Source organism: Lynx rufus, unplaced genomic scaffold (assembly GCF_022079265.1).
Source record: "Lynx rufus isolate CCGP_SWC_20201006 ecotype Redwood Valley unplaced genomic scaffold, mLynRuf1.p SCAF_10, whole genome shotgun sequence".
NCBI classification, from domain to species: Eukaryota; Metazoa; Chordata; class Mammalia; order Carnivora; family Felidae; genus Lynx; species Lynx rufus.
Genome location: NW_025814824.1, coordinates 68,159,444 through 68,174,312, shown reverse-complemented (window position 1 = coordinate 68,174,312; position 14,869 = coordinate 68,159,444). Strand labels below are relative to the sequence as shown.

Below are 14,869 nucleotides of genomic sequence, written 5' to 3'. Positions count from 1 at the left end.
AAGCGACAATTATAAGAATATTTGGCAAGTCTAGTACTGGAAGTGAATACGAGGGTCAGAAGCTACCCGGCATATTTTATATTTATCACCTAGCAAAATCTCATTATAGCTCATACTCAGAACAGTCTAGACAGTCTGCAATCTTGATTTTGTCATTTAACTTATGGACAACTTGCCAATATTTCAAATGTTTTAAGGCTTAGGCAGTAGGAAAAAAAAAACTTTACTTAAGAAATTTCTTAGGCAATGGACCAGCCTTAAAATTAACACAATTAGTGGATTTTTGACTGACAAAACCACAAAGGTCTTATCTAATTCTGAGAATCCCAACCTAAACACATCCCCCCCCATACATAATGGAAACATTTATAAGTACACAATATTTATTTTATGAAGGGGAATCACTTCTGTTTGTTTTGAGATACAGACGCTCGTATTTTAAAATATCAAGAGTCAAGCAATGATAGAACTTATCAAGTGAGAGGAAAAACATGAAAAAAACTGGTTTGTATATTATGGTCCCTATGTTTATATGCATAGAACCTATGTTTATATGCATAGAACAAACACTAGAGGACTCTACGGCAAACTGTTAATAGAGATTAATTCAGGTACTGAAACAAAAAGGCTGGCATTAAGGCTAGTATTTTACGTTCTGTATTGCCATGAAGCTATTCCTTAATTGTGAGTAGGTGTTACTTTTGTAATCAAAACGAATAATCTATGCAGGCATTTTTTTAAACTATACTTTTTCAATGTTTATTTTTGAAAGCGAGGGAGGGAGGGGGTGAGAGGGAGGGAGAGAGAGACAGAGAATGAATGAGTGGGGGAGGGGCAGAGAGCAAGGAGCACAGAGGATCCAAAGCAGGCTCTGTGCTGACAGCAGAGAACTTGATACGGGGCTCCAACTAATGAACCATGAGATCATGACCTAGGCCGAAGTCAGACGCTTAACCGACTGAGCCACCCAGCTGCCTCAATCTACAGTAGGCATCTGAAAAGAGACCTAATATTCATGAGTATTTCTTTTTTTTGTTTTAAAGTGTAATTTTTTTTAAATGTTTATTTATTTTTGAGACAGAGAGAGACAGAGCATGAACGGGGGAGGGTCAGAGAGAGAGGGAGACATAGAATCCGAAGCAGGCTCCAGGCTCTGAGCTGTCAGCACAGAGCCTGACGCGGGGCTCAAACTCACGGATCGTGAGATCATGGCCTGAGCCGAAGTCGGATGCTTAACCAACTGAGCCACCCAGGCACCCCTATTCATAAGTATTTCTAATCCACATTCATTCTCAAAGACTACAGATGCTAGCTGATTGTCCCTCTAGTTCAAAAGTACCCTCCTGCTTCCAAAGGAGCCAGAGCCCTTGCTGCTGTTGCTACTGGTCTTCCCTGTTCAGCCTGCATCTTTATTTATTTATTTATTTTTAATTTTTTTCATGTTTATTTTTGACAGAGAGAGAGAGAGAGAGAGAGAGAGAGAGAGAGAGAGCATGAGCGGGGGAGGGGCAGAGAGAGAGGGAGACACAGAATCGGAAGCAGGCTCCAGGCTCTGAGCTGTCAGCACAGAGCCCGACGCAGGGCTTGAACTCACAGACCGTGAGATCATGACCTGAGCCGAAGTCGGTCACTCAACCGACTGAGCCACCCAGGCGCCCCCAGCCTGCATCTTTAATTTAAAGACCTCTTCCTGGTACTAAGTACCACTGTAGTCTGGCTCTACCTCTCCTCACCTCACCAACTGCCTTCTCAGGAACATACACCCTCCATTCTAGCCAACCTGGTCTCTTTGTGTCCTAGGATCCCTCCTTCTGTAGGTTTCCTCACTTCTGATACTCTTCCCACCTTGAATGGACTGCCTCCTACCTGGGTAAAACTCATGTATCCTTCAAGGCCCAGCCTGAGCCCTACCTCTTCCAAGAAGCTCTCTATGACCTTTCCATTTCTTCTCTCCATGGCTAGAACTATTGAAATCCAAATGCACCAGTTCCAACTTCATTCTATTCTGCGCTTCTAACTGAATGCTATCTGTATATCCAACAATTTAAGCTCTAAATATCAGTCAATAATAAAAACTTGCCTCTAGTTTCTTTTGGAAGATTTCAGGGTCTCCAAACATAGAAGAGGCGGTTGGATCTTAGCCACTCTGGATCATGTGTGGATGTGCATTTCTGCTACAAGACTCCCATGAGATGACACAAAGATTAAGGGCACAAGCGTTTTAGGACTCCTGGACTCACCATTTCGCTCCTCTGTGTATTAGTTTCCTTTTCTATACAATGAGACTAATAATTTGTACCTCTGATTCATCAGGCACATTAAATCAGATGACAAATTTGAGGCAATCAGCAGCATTTAAAGAACAAAAATCATGATTAATTTTATCACTTAGAAACTAAACAAGAGACATGTAGAACCCTTTATCGCAAAACCAGAATGAATGACTTTCAAACTGGTCAAGGAGGAAAAAATAGGCAGCGATGCTTAAAAGGACTAGATTAAGGGGTTCTTTAGAAGGCCCTGATGCTGGACTAGCTATCACTGTCGCCTTGGTGGAGGGCTCACAGCGCATGAAAATAAAAGATGACATAAGGAGAGTGGCTTGCATGAGTCATCTAAGAATATTCTGTGTCCCTGAGGAAGCTGAAGAACCTAACCCTTGAATGACATCTAGAAGAGCAGTATACTGGTAAATAAAACCTTAGCTGGGCCCTGTACTCAAGTTCATGACTCTGAAACTGCTTGCAAAGTAAAAAGCCCCTATAACAGGAAGTTATCCCTTCCTAGGCACAGACTACAAGGGACTGAATTCAGCAAAAAGCAAGCAGACCCTCCTACCTGAACCTCTCACGTCACTTTGGCCATTACTTACCTTGCCATTTTTATTTAACCACCACCACTGGGATTTTCTCCACAGGATAGTCTTTAGGATGATGAATGAGTCAAGAAAATGTGTGTATCATCTGCACACGCTTTCCTGGGCTGTACCATCAAAACTCATACAATTTATTTTTAAAAATAACTAACAGTTGTTTCTAAAAGATTATTTCTAGCATCTTCTTCCCATCTCTACACTGGGAAAAAAACATTCTTTTTCACATACTCATCTTGCTCAGGACATACCTTCTGCTGGATCCAGCAAGACTGTCCTAGGATCTCTACCTCTGAATCATGGCTCATTCTTGCTGGTTCCCCCAAATCCAATACCCTTCCCTTCTGCTTGAGTAAAATCCTCTAGTGCAGAACAATATTTGAAAGAGAGGAGAGGGCCTATAGAATCACAAGTCTCAAGAAGAGTTTGAAGGATTTTATATCAAATATAATTGGGCTAAAATATCTAGCTCCAGTTCCAGGGAAAGAAAAATTGACGCAGGCAATGAGAAGACCAGGAAAATTCTTTCTTTCCAAAAAAGACCAAGGTGAGTGGTGTTAGATGATTTGATCAACGGCAGAACATATTTTCTGCCAAAGAATAAAGCAGATTTCTTCTTTCTTTTAGTTACTTCCCACAATGTAGGTTCTAGGAGACTTAAGGTAATATCTAAGCCAACCACCAAAAGATGCAAAAATCAGATGTGGAATTATGCAGCAAACTCCAGCGTTGCTAGGAACTACCTCTGAATGAGTTCAGTAGTATATGCTTACATTTCTGATGAACAAATGTTTTTCTTGGCATGAGAAGAGGGAGATGGGTTAGTTGACTAAGTTCCCAGGACACAGAAAGCTTACACTTGAAATGTTCTTTAATCCTTGGCATATGAAACTGTGGCTAATTCAAAAAGTCACAGAAATCTCAGGCAGGTGGGTTCTCTGGGAAGGGTCTTTCACATGATACTCGACTTCGGGGTGGTGGTGATTCTGGAGGTTTCGAATTTGCCACTGACACCAAGTTCTAACAGCTTCACGTCCAGAGACTGCTGGGCGTGTAACAGAAGATACAGAATCATCTGTACCACTGCACCACTGGAGCTGCAAACCTCTAAATCTTTCTAGTAGAAATGCCATTCTTCATAAGAAGCATTAAAATAAACTCTAGATCGTGTTTTAATGTAGAAAGTCTGATGTCAAAAAGGGAAGGTTAGTATTCTCTGGTCAGATAATTTTGTGACCAGCAGAACCTATTAAAAATTACGGTCAAGCCATTAAAATTATGCCTTGTATCCCATGTGCTAGAAATGGTGTAAATCTTTATGCTTCAGAATTATTCACTCTAGAGTCTCCATTTCATTATTGTCATTTTTAAAGAAACCACCTCTTCTTTCTTTCACCCCAAGAGAAATCTGATTGCAATTGGAACCTGTGTGGAAGGTCTGATGCCCTAGCAACTAATTGGATCCTCTTAAAGGTTGAATTTTATGTCTGACCTATTTAGAAATCTGAAAAGCTTCTCTTTGAAAAGCAGGCATCTCAGATCTTAATTTTTAAGTGTCAGGTATTGCCGCAGTCAAGGTTAAATGAGTTGATAGCTTGGCGCTAGACTCAACATAATTCTTAGAGAAGATTTTCTTTTAAGCTTAAATGTAATTCACGGGCTAATATTTAAAAAAATTCTATCTAATGCCCTACATTTCACATATGAAATAAAGAATATATTTAGGTCAAGTTATGTTTTAGGTGGCATCTAGGACTAGTCCACATTAAATATAAAGGTTATAATGACATTTATTAAAGACTGGATTAATTTCATGGGTATTGCTGTAATCCCCACTCTCCTCCCCCAGTTACCTAGGGCAGAGGTCAGCGACACACTGCCCAGAAGCCAAATCTGGGCCTTCCCTGTTTTTGTACATAAAGTTTTATTGGGACACATCCAAGTCCATTTACTTACACAGTGTTTATGGTTATATGGCTCACAAAGCTGGAAATATTTTCTATCTGGCCTTTTCCAGAAAAAGTTTGCCCATCCTTGGCTTACCTATAAATTACCTAGTATAAGTCTCATAAAAAGCATCTCTTCTAACCAATACATTGTGTTAAAATTCTGGCGGGTAAAATTTGGGGGTAGAAGAGGTTATTGACCCAGGAGTTCTGTTGGTCAGTTTCATTCTACAGCTTCTCTGGATTTGGATTTCACTGCAACTAAACACGATTTTGTTTTGCTTTGGTTTTTTGGTTTTTTTCAAAGATATGGAGAACAAGCCAGCCGCCTCCAGGGTCAACGACTGTGTACATTTGGCTCTGCTACCAGGTGACCACACTAATAACGTCACACCTCTCCAGCTCTACTACACTTGCTGTGTCCTTCTGAGAGTTAGAAAGGCTTATACTGTGTTTCAACCTTCAGTTTCCCACCTCTAGAGAAGGTGTGGTTATACAGGGAACAATGACCTGTTTAAAACACTTCATCAAGGTAGATCTTCTCCTCTCACAGAATATATCAGAAAAATCTCTGTTAAAGCAGTCCCTGAGGGTTCATCTTTACGAGATTTGCCTCTTGAACTTTACTCTTAAATGGGAATGAAATAAATGTACCCCCCTAAATTTGGTTCTGTGGGGTTACTTAGACATAAGGGACTCAATATAAATTAACTGAATTGAAAATTGTGATGTCTCCAAGAAACCGCTGGTCATTCAAAAGAAGTATTCAATATGTACTTATACCTAACTGTCCCCATTAGAAACCAGGGGACAGAACCAACAGCATACCCATGAGTGCAACAGAGCACTGAGGAAATCATCAATAGAAGAGTTACCAGAGTAGGGGCGCCTGGGTGGCTCAGTCGGTTGAGCGTCCAACTTGGGCTCAGGTCATGATTTCGTGGTTCACGAGTTCGAGCCCCACGTCGGGCTCTGTGCTGACAGCTCAGAGCCTGGAGCCTGCTTCGGATTCTGTGTCTCCGTCTCTCTCTGCCCCTCCCCTGCCTGTGGTCGCTCTCTCTCTCTCTCTCTCTCTCTCTCTCAAAAATAAACATTAAAAAAACATTAAAAAATGTTTATAATTAAAAAAAAAGAATAGAAAAGCCAACTGAAAAGTTCTAACAGAAAAATCTTCTACTAACAGAAAAAAAAAATCACAAAGCTCCTTACAACATTTTTCTGCTAATTCCTAACAGCATATAGACTTCCCCATTGGGCAGACTGTATCGAGACCCACACTGTAAAGAGAAAAAGGTAGCATGACCAAAAGTTCATGGTGTTTTCCCTAGGTTGACTGAAGAACTATATTATCCTCATTCACCTTATTTATTTTGTACCTGGTCTTATTGTCTTAATTTTTGTTTTAAACACATCACAGTGGCTATTCCTAAAGTCGGCAGTTCCACACAGCGTATCTGGGTAGACAGAAGAAACAAAATAATCTGTTCTTTTGGGAAAATTCAAGGGAGGAGAACAAGGAAATGTCACCACTGGCCTGACTTACAAAGCATATAGCTCAACTTTAAATGACATGGCCACTGCCCATGTATCGCACAGCTTCTGAGACCCAAACAAATCTCCTAACTAAACTCTGCTATGCTAGTTTCTTTGTGATTTTATAGAGGTGCGTATCTATGTATTTTTCTGTACTGAATGCAGAGACTTGGAAAAAGCGTGATAAAACCAGTCCTATATTTTATAAGGCAGAAGGAACCCAGTAAACACAAACACAGAATGCACTTCCTTTTGTTGACAACCTTATGATTTCCCCATAATGCATTGTTTAGAATAGCAATTATGTGTCATTTCCCATTATCCTACACACAGAACCACCGTTGCTTTTCCTTCCAACAACTGATCACAGAGAATATAGAAAGGATTCTTGTGCTGGTGAAACATGTCAAGACTGACAGCCCAGAGCCCAAGAGCCCTGTTTATGTACAGAACCGGTGTGTGGCCAGGCAGCTGGGTGAAGCCTCCCCTCCACCTTCTCTCGGATCCCCTCCCTCCCTCCCTCCCTCCGGGCTGGGAGGGAAAGCAGCTTTGGAAGAACCTTCTTTTCTCAGCCTGTTTCCTCTTGCCAGAGAAGACTGGCTCGCTCTCAAGACTGCAAGCATTTGACCACTGCAAATAACAGTGAGCATGTCAACTAGTTTTATTCACATCCCTCGCTAGGGAATCGGAAAGCCAAGGACACACTGGTGATTTCCCTGGTTTTATGGATCTCTACTCCCCCCAGGCCTGCAACACATTTTCGGTGCCTGTGTTCACAATGTCCTGGCATCTGCAGTGTGGGAAACCCGAACTGAGAGCCAACAGCCCCACAGCTTCTCCCTATTAAAATGTGCAATTGGATTTCACATGCGTGTTTCAAACACCATTCAAGGCATGATTTACAGGCTACTGTCTAGCCCCACAGCTGTTTTTTCATGCCCTAGACTTAGTCGTTTCTAGGAATCCACCACTCAGCCCCCTAGCAAATAGTCACCCCAGTCTCAAACCTCTTTGGTCATTCCTGGCCATCCAAAACTAGGCAAGACCCACGGCAACAGTTCAAGACAGTATTTATTAAACGAATAACTATTACTCTTTCCATGGAGTTACTCGCTCATGAGAATAGCCCATTTGATGTCTTCTTTCTGTTTACCCGCCTTCTAATCAAGCTTTTTTTTTAAATCAAATTAAACTAATCATCGCTGACCCATTGATAAAGGTTATTTATATACATTAAAAATGGTGTAGGTCCAATGACTTCTGTGTGGGCCTCACTACAGAGCTGCCACCAAGGGCTTTTACGGTCGCTGTGTTCTTTCTACAGAAGGGAAAAGAAAACACTTTTATATATTGCAAATTATCTTCCTGTGCTCGAATAAAGACAGACTCTCTGTGTTCAGCAGAAAGTTAATATCCTACCATCATGTTTCTGCAACCACCCACCCCAAGGTCCTGACCTCATCTTCCAAGAATCTGAAATCACTCCCCAAAAAGGTTAGACCTCAGGCTTAGGGTTATGTTGGTTCAAAACCATGCTGACAGTCTCCTCTATATGTTTGGTCTTAAGCTGTCGGAGGACCAGAATCGTTCTGTGTTCATTTATGCTTCTTCCGTGCCCAGTGCAGCTTCTTGGAAGAGTAAGGTCTCGGGTACAGTGAGGGATCTGTGGGATTCCCTTGCCCTGTGACTGAGGCCCACCTTTCAAGGGAGGAGGACAAAGGGGGAAAAAAGGTGTGCTATTGAGACAAAGGTCCCAGGAAAAGCCCTTGCTGGAAATGGGGTATGGATGGATCAATTTCACCCAAATGGCTCCGCAGGTATAGCATCCATTTCAGATGAACACACTTAATTAAAAACCATGTTAATAAATATCCTACAATTTACGTCCAATGATATTTTGCCCTTTGTTGTAGCGTACCAATCTCTTCCGATGAAGAGAATCTCAAGGTCCTATTTCACATGTGCTCCCTGCCTCATCCCCCGCCCCCCACCCCCAGTTCTGAGACTCCAAGTTTCCCAAGAAAACAACAACAATATGCACCAGACTTCCTCCTATACTTTAAACTAATGCACAGCAATTGAGAAGATTCATTTTATTACAAGCCACAGTCATAATAACAAAGCCTATCCTTGTTAAACCAAAGTCCTTTAAGACAGGAATACCGGTAAGGAGCACTTGTGTTTAACACAGCATTTGATGACTGAAAAGGCGAGGCCACCAAGTTCCCTAACTCGATAAAGGCAGCTCTAGTCTCGGAACTCCCCTGTCCTTCTCCTTCCACAACTGTCTTTCTGCAGACCTCAAGAAGGAAGATTATTCGTTGACTCTTTTGATAATCTGATAATCAGACCACGTTGACATGTTGGGCTGTCAGATCTGCAGGTTACCTGAAGAGACTATCTTTTTAAACCTTTAGATAACTCCAAATTCATACATCTTAGAAATGGCCCCAAAGGCCAAAAGTGCAATGAAAGGATGAAAATCACAGCAATGAAATGACCATTTATTAAATACCCACCATGTGTCAGATGTGCTGGGCGTTTAATGCGTGTGCCTTTTCTCCTTAATCTCTCAAGATAATCAGTGGAGGGAGTATCGTTATCCGATTCTATGTGCATGCAGAAGACTGCCCGGGAAAATACAACTGGCATTGAGAGAAGTCAGACTCGAAGCCAAGCCTTTGTTGCAAAGAGCCCATGAACTTTCCTTCCAGTCCCACTAAGCTCCTCCCAAGAATGAAACAGTAGACCTTGGGAACAGTTCGTTCCCAGACTGGGAGGAACTCGAGCTGGTAGTAGATGTCTGGTTACTGGAGGTGCTGCAAAGGGGATTCGAGCACGAGAGGCAGGGAAGGAGCAGCTCTCGGGTCTTCCACATCCCTGAGAATCTGCACGCTTCCTGCTGTCCTAAGCACCTGATTCCGCGGTCACCTGAGGTAAGCCGAACGACCAAAACGCCTCTGTTTTTCTTGGTCTGGTCAAAACAATAAACCAGCCTTTTGCTCCACCCACACCCTACAGCTTTGGGTACGCGGCCAGTGAGGAGACTCCTCCATGGCTTCCTGTATTTCTTCTGAAGCTCCAAGCCTGGGCAGTTAGACCCTCCTCCCAACTGCTACTTCCTCAACATCCTCTGGCTCTAAGAAATCACATTACCCCCAAATTATCTTGTGACGGAATCAGACATACCTGCCCCATCCACTCCCCCTTCCCTCTCCTCCTCTGTTTCCTGTAGAGCGGAGAGGGGCACCCAGACATACTTCATGGGTTTTGTTTTTGTTTTTGCTCTTTGAAACAAGATGGGACATAAGTAAGTAACTAAGTAAACAACGAAATAAGTCTGCCTGGCGTCCTATCCACTTTCTTGCTTGCAACCACACAGAAGACTCCAACGCTAGTCCATCCACACAGCCAACGCTCGCATGAGTCTAGACTGACATTTCTGCCATGGCACCAGACACTCACCGAGGGCACTTCACCTTCCCACTCCAATTTCTCTACGGTTTCAACCTTTCCACATTTCTTCCTTCACTTGAACCGTCAGGTTTTTGTATACGATTTTCCTCTAGAAAGAATGACTGGCAATTGATCCCAGCCCTCCTCAACCTTAGGTGGTTAGCTGGGGCTTGGGAGCCCAATATTACCATTAGAGTCTTCTACTTCTTCGGCAGGGGTGGCTTTCTGGGAGGAGTGGTGAGCGTGTGAGGAGAGCAGACTGACAATCCGTGGCCTGGGGAGGGTCAGGGCTTTTCCGTGGACCTTGAGGGAGTGTTCCTTCAACTGGCTGATTGTCATGGTGGAAAACGAGCACCAAGAACACTTGTAGGCATGTTCACCTGGAAGACGATGGCAGGAAGGGGCAGAACACGAAAAAGAGGGAAGGGTATAAGGTGGGGTGGAAAACAAAATGACATAGTTAAGTCACGCGAGAGAAGAGAGAAGTATCTCTGCAACTTCATGGTCTAAGAAGCCCTCACGGACCAACTACCTGCCCCTTCCCACAAACACAACACTCCTCTGGGATTGAAACTCTTCAATGAGCTCTGTGATCAAGTGGCCTGGTCCCTCTTCATTTCGTGCTCTACTTACAGGGATGAGCCTATGAACTGATTCCCCAACAGGGAGTGAAACCAAATGCCCATGATCCCTCCTTCAGAAAGGTGTCCCAGTCTCTCGTTCTCCCTCTCTCCACTTGAAAGGACCATGTTGGCTTTCATTCCAGGGCGCTTTTTATCATCTGCAGAATATAATACGCTTAATTCTTACTCCAAGAGCCTATCAGGGGCTTTCCAAGCACAAGGTAACTAAGCACAAGCTCTTTTGTGCTATTTTCATTCTTTACGTCTTTGCTGACTATACACCTCCTCAATTCCACACATCCTAGTTTTTTAGGGGTTTTTTTGTTTGTTTTGGTACCAGTTCATAAACCTCAGCATAAAACTCCATGTTCCTACCTGATCAATAGTGCAGAAATGAGTAAAAATAAGTCATTTCTTTTTTTCTTTAAGTTTTATTTATTTATTTTGAGGAGAGGAGAGGGGGGGGAGAGAGAGAGAGAGAGAGAGAGAGAGCATGCATGCATGGGGGAAGGGCAGAGAGAAAGGAGAGGGAGAGAATCCCAAGCAGGCTCCACACTGTCAGTGCGGCACCCAACACAGGGCTTGATCTCATGAACCATGAGATCATTACCTGAGCCAAAATTAAGGGTTAGATGCATAACTGACTGAGCCACCCAGGCGCCTGAAGTCATTTCTTTAAAAGAGAGAAAGATAGTTGTATATGTATAAACGTGTGTGTGTGTATCTCCAATATTCTTCTATAAACAGGACATTTCAGTAAAAGTAGGCATTTTTAATTATTTTTAAACCACTGAAATACGGCACAGATTACTACGATCCAACGAGACAATGATTTACCTTTGCCCTAAGTCAGCTTTTAAATTAACCACATTTTAAAAAGCCAGGCTGTGAAACGGGCATGCTTATGTTGTTGGACAAACACTGGTTACGTCGACTCAGAAAGCAATTTTGTTTTCTTATGACAATAGGCTTACAATGCTCACGTTTGCAGCTAGATAGCTGCACTTCTCAAGAGTTCCTATTAAGAAAATATTCTTTAATTTTCTTTAATGTTTATTTTTGAGAGACAGAGAGAGACAGAGTGCAAGAAGGGAAGAGGCAGAGAGAGGGAGGGAGACACAGAATCTGAAGCAGGCTCCAGGCTCTGAGCTGTCGGCACAGAGCCTGACACGGGGCCCGAACTCACAAACCGTGAGATCATGACCTGAGCTGAAATCGGATACTTCACCGACTGAGCCACCCAGGTGGCCCTAGAAAACACCCTTTAATACATAGGGATTTCTAGGAGTATGGAAGCAATTAAGTAAACACCAACACAGCTTCTTGATGAATAATCATTCATTAAAATAAATTCTTGAAGAATTTATAAATATTTTAAAGGGTGGAATATATAAGAATTTATAATATAAAAAGCAGCAAAAAAATAAAATCCTGACACTCAGAAAAACAAATAAAAAGGCACAATATATTGTAGATTAAATTATAATCACAACTGTTAAAAAATCATTATAGAGGAAATGGTTGAAAGGAAATGTTATCAAATGTTAACAACAGTGGTCTTCAGATAATATGATTATGGGTGACTGGCTATTTCTTTCATTTCCAAAATTTCTCTAATGAGCATGAGTTTTTCCACATTTGTTTTTAAGGTGAAGTTTTAAAACCGGAGGAGAGGAAAGAGAAGGAAGAGGAGGGAAAAAAAGGAGCAGAAAAGACCTTTAGCAATGAAAGTCTTGCAGGCCAGTGGAAACGACCTGTGGACAGATGAGAAGGGAAACCCCTGCCCCTGCTTGTACTGAGCTCAGGCGGTTGCTTCCCGGCCACCTTGAAAATCACTAAGTGGTTTCCCACGTGAAGTGAGCACAGCATCTCCAATTCTGCCTTAAGCCTCTGCTTTACCGCTGATGACTCCCAGAGCATGTACGGCCAAGAAAGCCTTGAAGAGAACTACGGAGAACCTTGAGTGACGCAACGAGCTATAGCCCAAGGCAGAGGAGAAGTTCACAGTCAGATGACCCAAACAAGAACATCAGTCACTTGTCGCCCCAGCTGTTATCCAGGAGTCAGGATAATGGCGGCTTGTGAACAATGGTGTTTATTACTATGATAAATATGAATATATATAATATTAATTACAAAATAACATATACATGTAGATGTTCATATATATTAATGACTGTATTATAATACTATTGCCTTCCTTAGTCCATTTAAAAAATTTTTAATGCAAGCCTGCCACATGAACCTGGTTGGGTAGTTGCAAGTAGCACATCATAAAAGAGAATTCAAACCCAGATTATCCAATCAGACTATAGGATTTCCACCCTTTAAAATAAAACAATCCATCCAGAATAGACAAGAGGAGTCAAGAGTTCTGGAAAATGTGTTTGGCTTTCTCTAAGTCAAGCCACTCTCAGTGGCTAAAAGCCATGCCATGGACACCAAGGTTCCAAGGTGTGCAGAGAAACAAATTACACTGTGTCCCCACCCCACTTCCCGCTTTCTGAAGGCTTCCTTCTTGTCAACCAGTGAGTACAGAAGGCCAGTCTGCTTGGTCAGCTCAGTGCCCTGGAGTCAGCAGGCAGCCTCTGGCACTCTTTTCAAGTCCTTCCCACAGGCCAAATCATTTACCCAACTCCCACTGCTTAAAGTGCTTTTGACAAGGAGACCTATGAGAAAAACTCCCCAGGATGGTGTCCCAACTGAATAATTTACAATATACACACATTAGGAAGTAGTGGTTTGAACCCTGAAGCTTCTTACTCCATAGCCTTTAGAAGAATTTTCCTGAAAATATAAAAATACTAACAGATGAACAGAAGTCCATATAGCCAGTCTCCCCGTCCCATCCGCAGCCCAGTGGGGCGTAGGGCAGCTGGATGGCCTCAGTGGCTTTACTCCATTAAGCCAGACCAACAGGACCCAACACCAGGAAAGGTGGTCCAAACCTGAGAGGGCCACGGGGTGCTGTGGAGCTGGGCTTCTGCGAGTGACTGACGACACCACAGAGAGGCCCCCAGACCCCACTCCACTGCCTTTCCTGCAGGACACCTCTTTCCTCTCTTGGCTGAGCTCTGATTTTGCTACCTGTGGGCATCCTCCATCACATGCAAAAAAGAGAGAACAGCAGCATCTTGTCAGTGATAAGGATGTAGGTTTTTGTTCTGGAGTCAAATTATTAGTGAATGATCTACATGGCCTTGAATAGGTCACTTAATTTTGAGTCTCTGTATCCTCATATGACACGAAGGGTGACAACACCACCTACCCTTTAGGACTGTCATGAGGATTAAATAGTATGATGAATATAGCATGCTTAGTGCAGAGCCTGGCAGGTAAGGGATGCCCATGAGGCAAGCGCAATGAGATGGAACAACAGAGTTACAGAGACCAACAAAGCTCCTGAACACTCATGACCCACAGTCATTTCTTATCTGATGTACAGCAACATATCAAAGGGCATCTCATGAGAAATCTCACATGTCTTGAGTACTTTGTCCCTCTGAACTTCCTCAAGATTATACTTTTATTTTAGTTGGGAATTATCTTTAGTGGATGTAACAATTCATGCATTCCCATTAGAAGGGCTGGGTGATTTAGAAATTCCTCTAAAAACCAAAACCTGTTAGTAGCATTAATCAACTATGACATGGGTGACATGGGCTTGGTAGCATTTTGGTTTTGGGTGATTCTGTAAGTTTTCTTTGTGTTTCTTCATTAGATTAAAATAGAAATGAGCACGCAACCATGTCAAGAAAACCTTCTCATGTGTGGGACAAGAGACTGAATTTCACTCAGGGAAGACCACTGGATTTCCAATTCAGAGAACCTGTGCATCAGGGAGCCTAACTCACCAGCATGAGCTTTGAGTATATGTGTTTTCAGCCGGCTGTTATAGGAGGACTTGAAGGAGCAGAGTTTGCATCGGAATGGTTTATGGTGTCCGTGGTGAGTTTGCATGTGGCGATCCAAACTTGATGGGGCAGAGAAATAGAAGAGAAAGAAAAATGACAGGATTATCAATTACATGTATTTTCTCACTGCCCTTTTCTAGCAATCCCATTTCTAAGGTGTTCAAAGTCATTTTGTTACTTTCCAAGGGCAATGCTTACCCAAAACAACAACAAAAATGGCAAGAGTGGCCGCACCTGTTCCAAAGGGAGGGGAGGCTAAGGGAAGGAAGAGATCAAGAGCCTTTTTGGATTGAGAGACCTGGCAGTGCGAACAGGCCATAGTAAACCCTCATTTTCCCTTCTCTAGAAGCATGTAGAATTGGAAGAGGGCATCCGAAGACAAAAGGTAAAATATGGAGAATTCAAGTTTTCTGCCAAGTCAGTGAGGACTACCTATCAAATAGTCCTTTAACTTATTTCCAAAAAAAAAGGAGTTAGAGAAATTTTGCATTTAAAAAGGACTTTCTTTTTAAACCTCAGTCCTAC

At 42.6% G+C, this 14,869-nt stretch overlaps 1 protein-coding gene across 2 annotated transcripts in view; it reads right to left on the bottom strand.

Annotated features, from left to right (window-relative positions):
• ZNF462 (zinc finger protein 462) overlaps positions 1–14,869 on the bottom strand; it is a 78,185-nt gene that overhangs the window by 51,650 nt on the left and 11,666 nt on the right. For both annotated transcript variants that reach the window (XM_047099373.1, XM_047099379.1), the window contains exons 5-6: positions 14,285–14,403; positions 9,996–10,187 (exon numbers count right to left, since the gene is read on the bottom strand). In XM_047099373.1, coding sequence (XP_046955329.1) covers positions 9,996–10,187; positions 14,285–14,403 — 311 coding nt within the window. The remainder of the gene's footprint in view (positions 1–9,995; positions 10,188–14,284; positions 14,404–14,869) is intronic.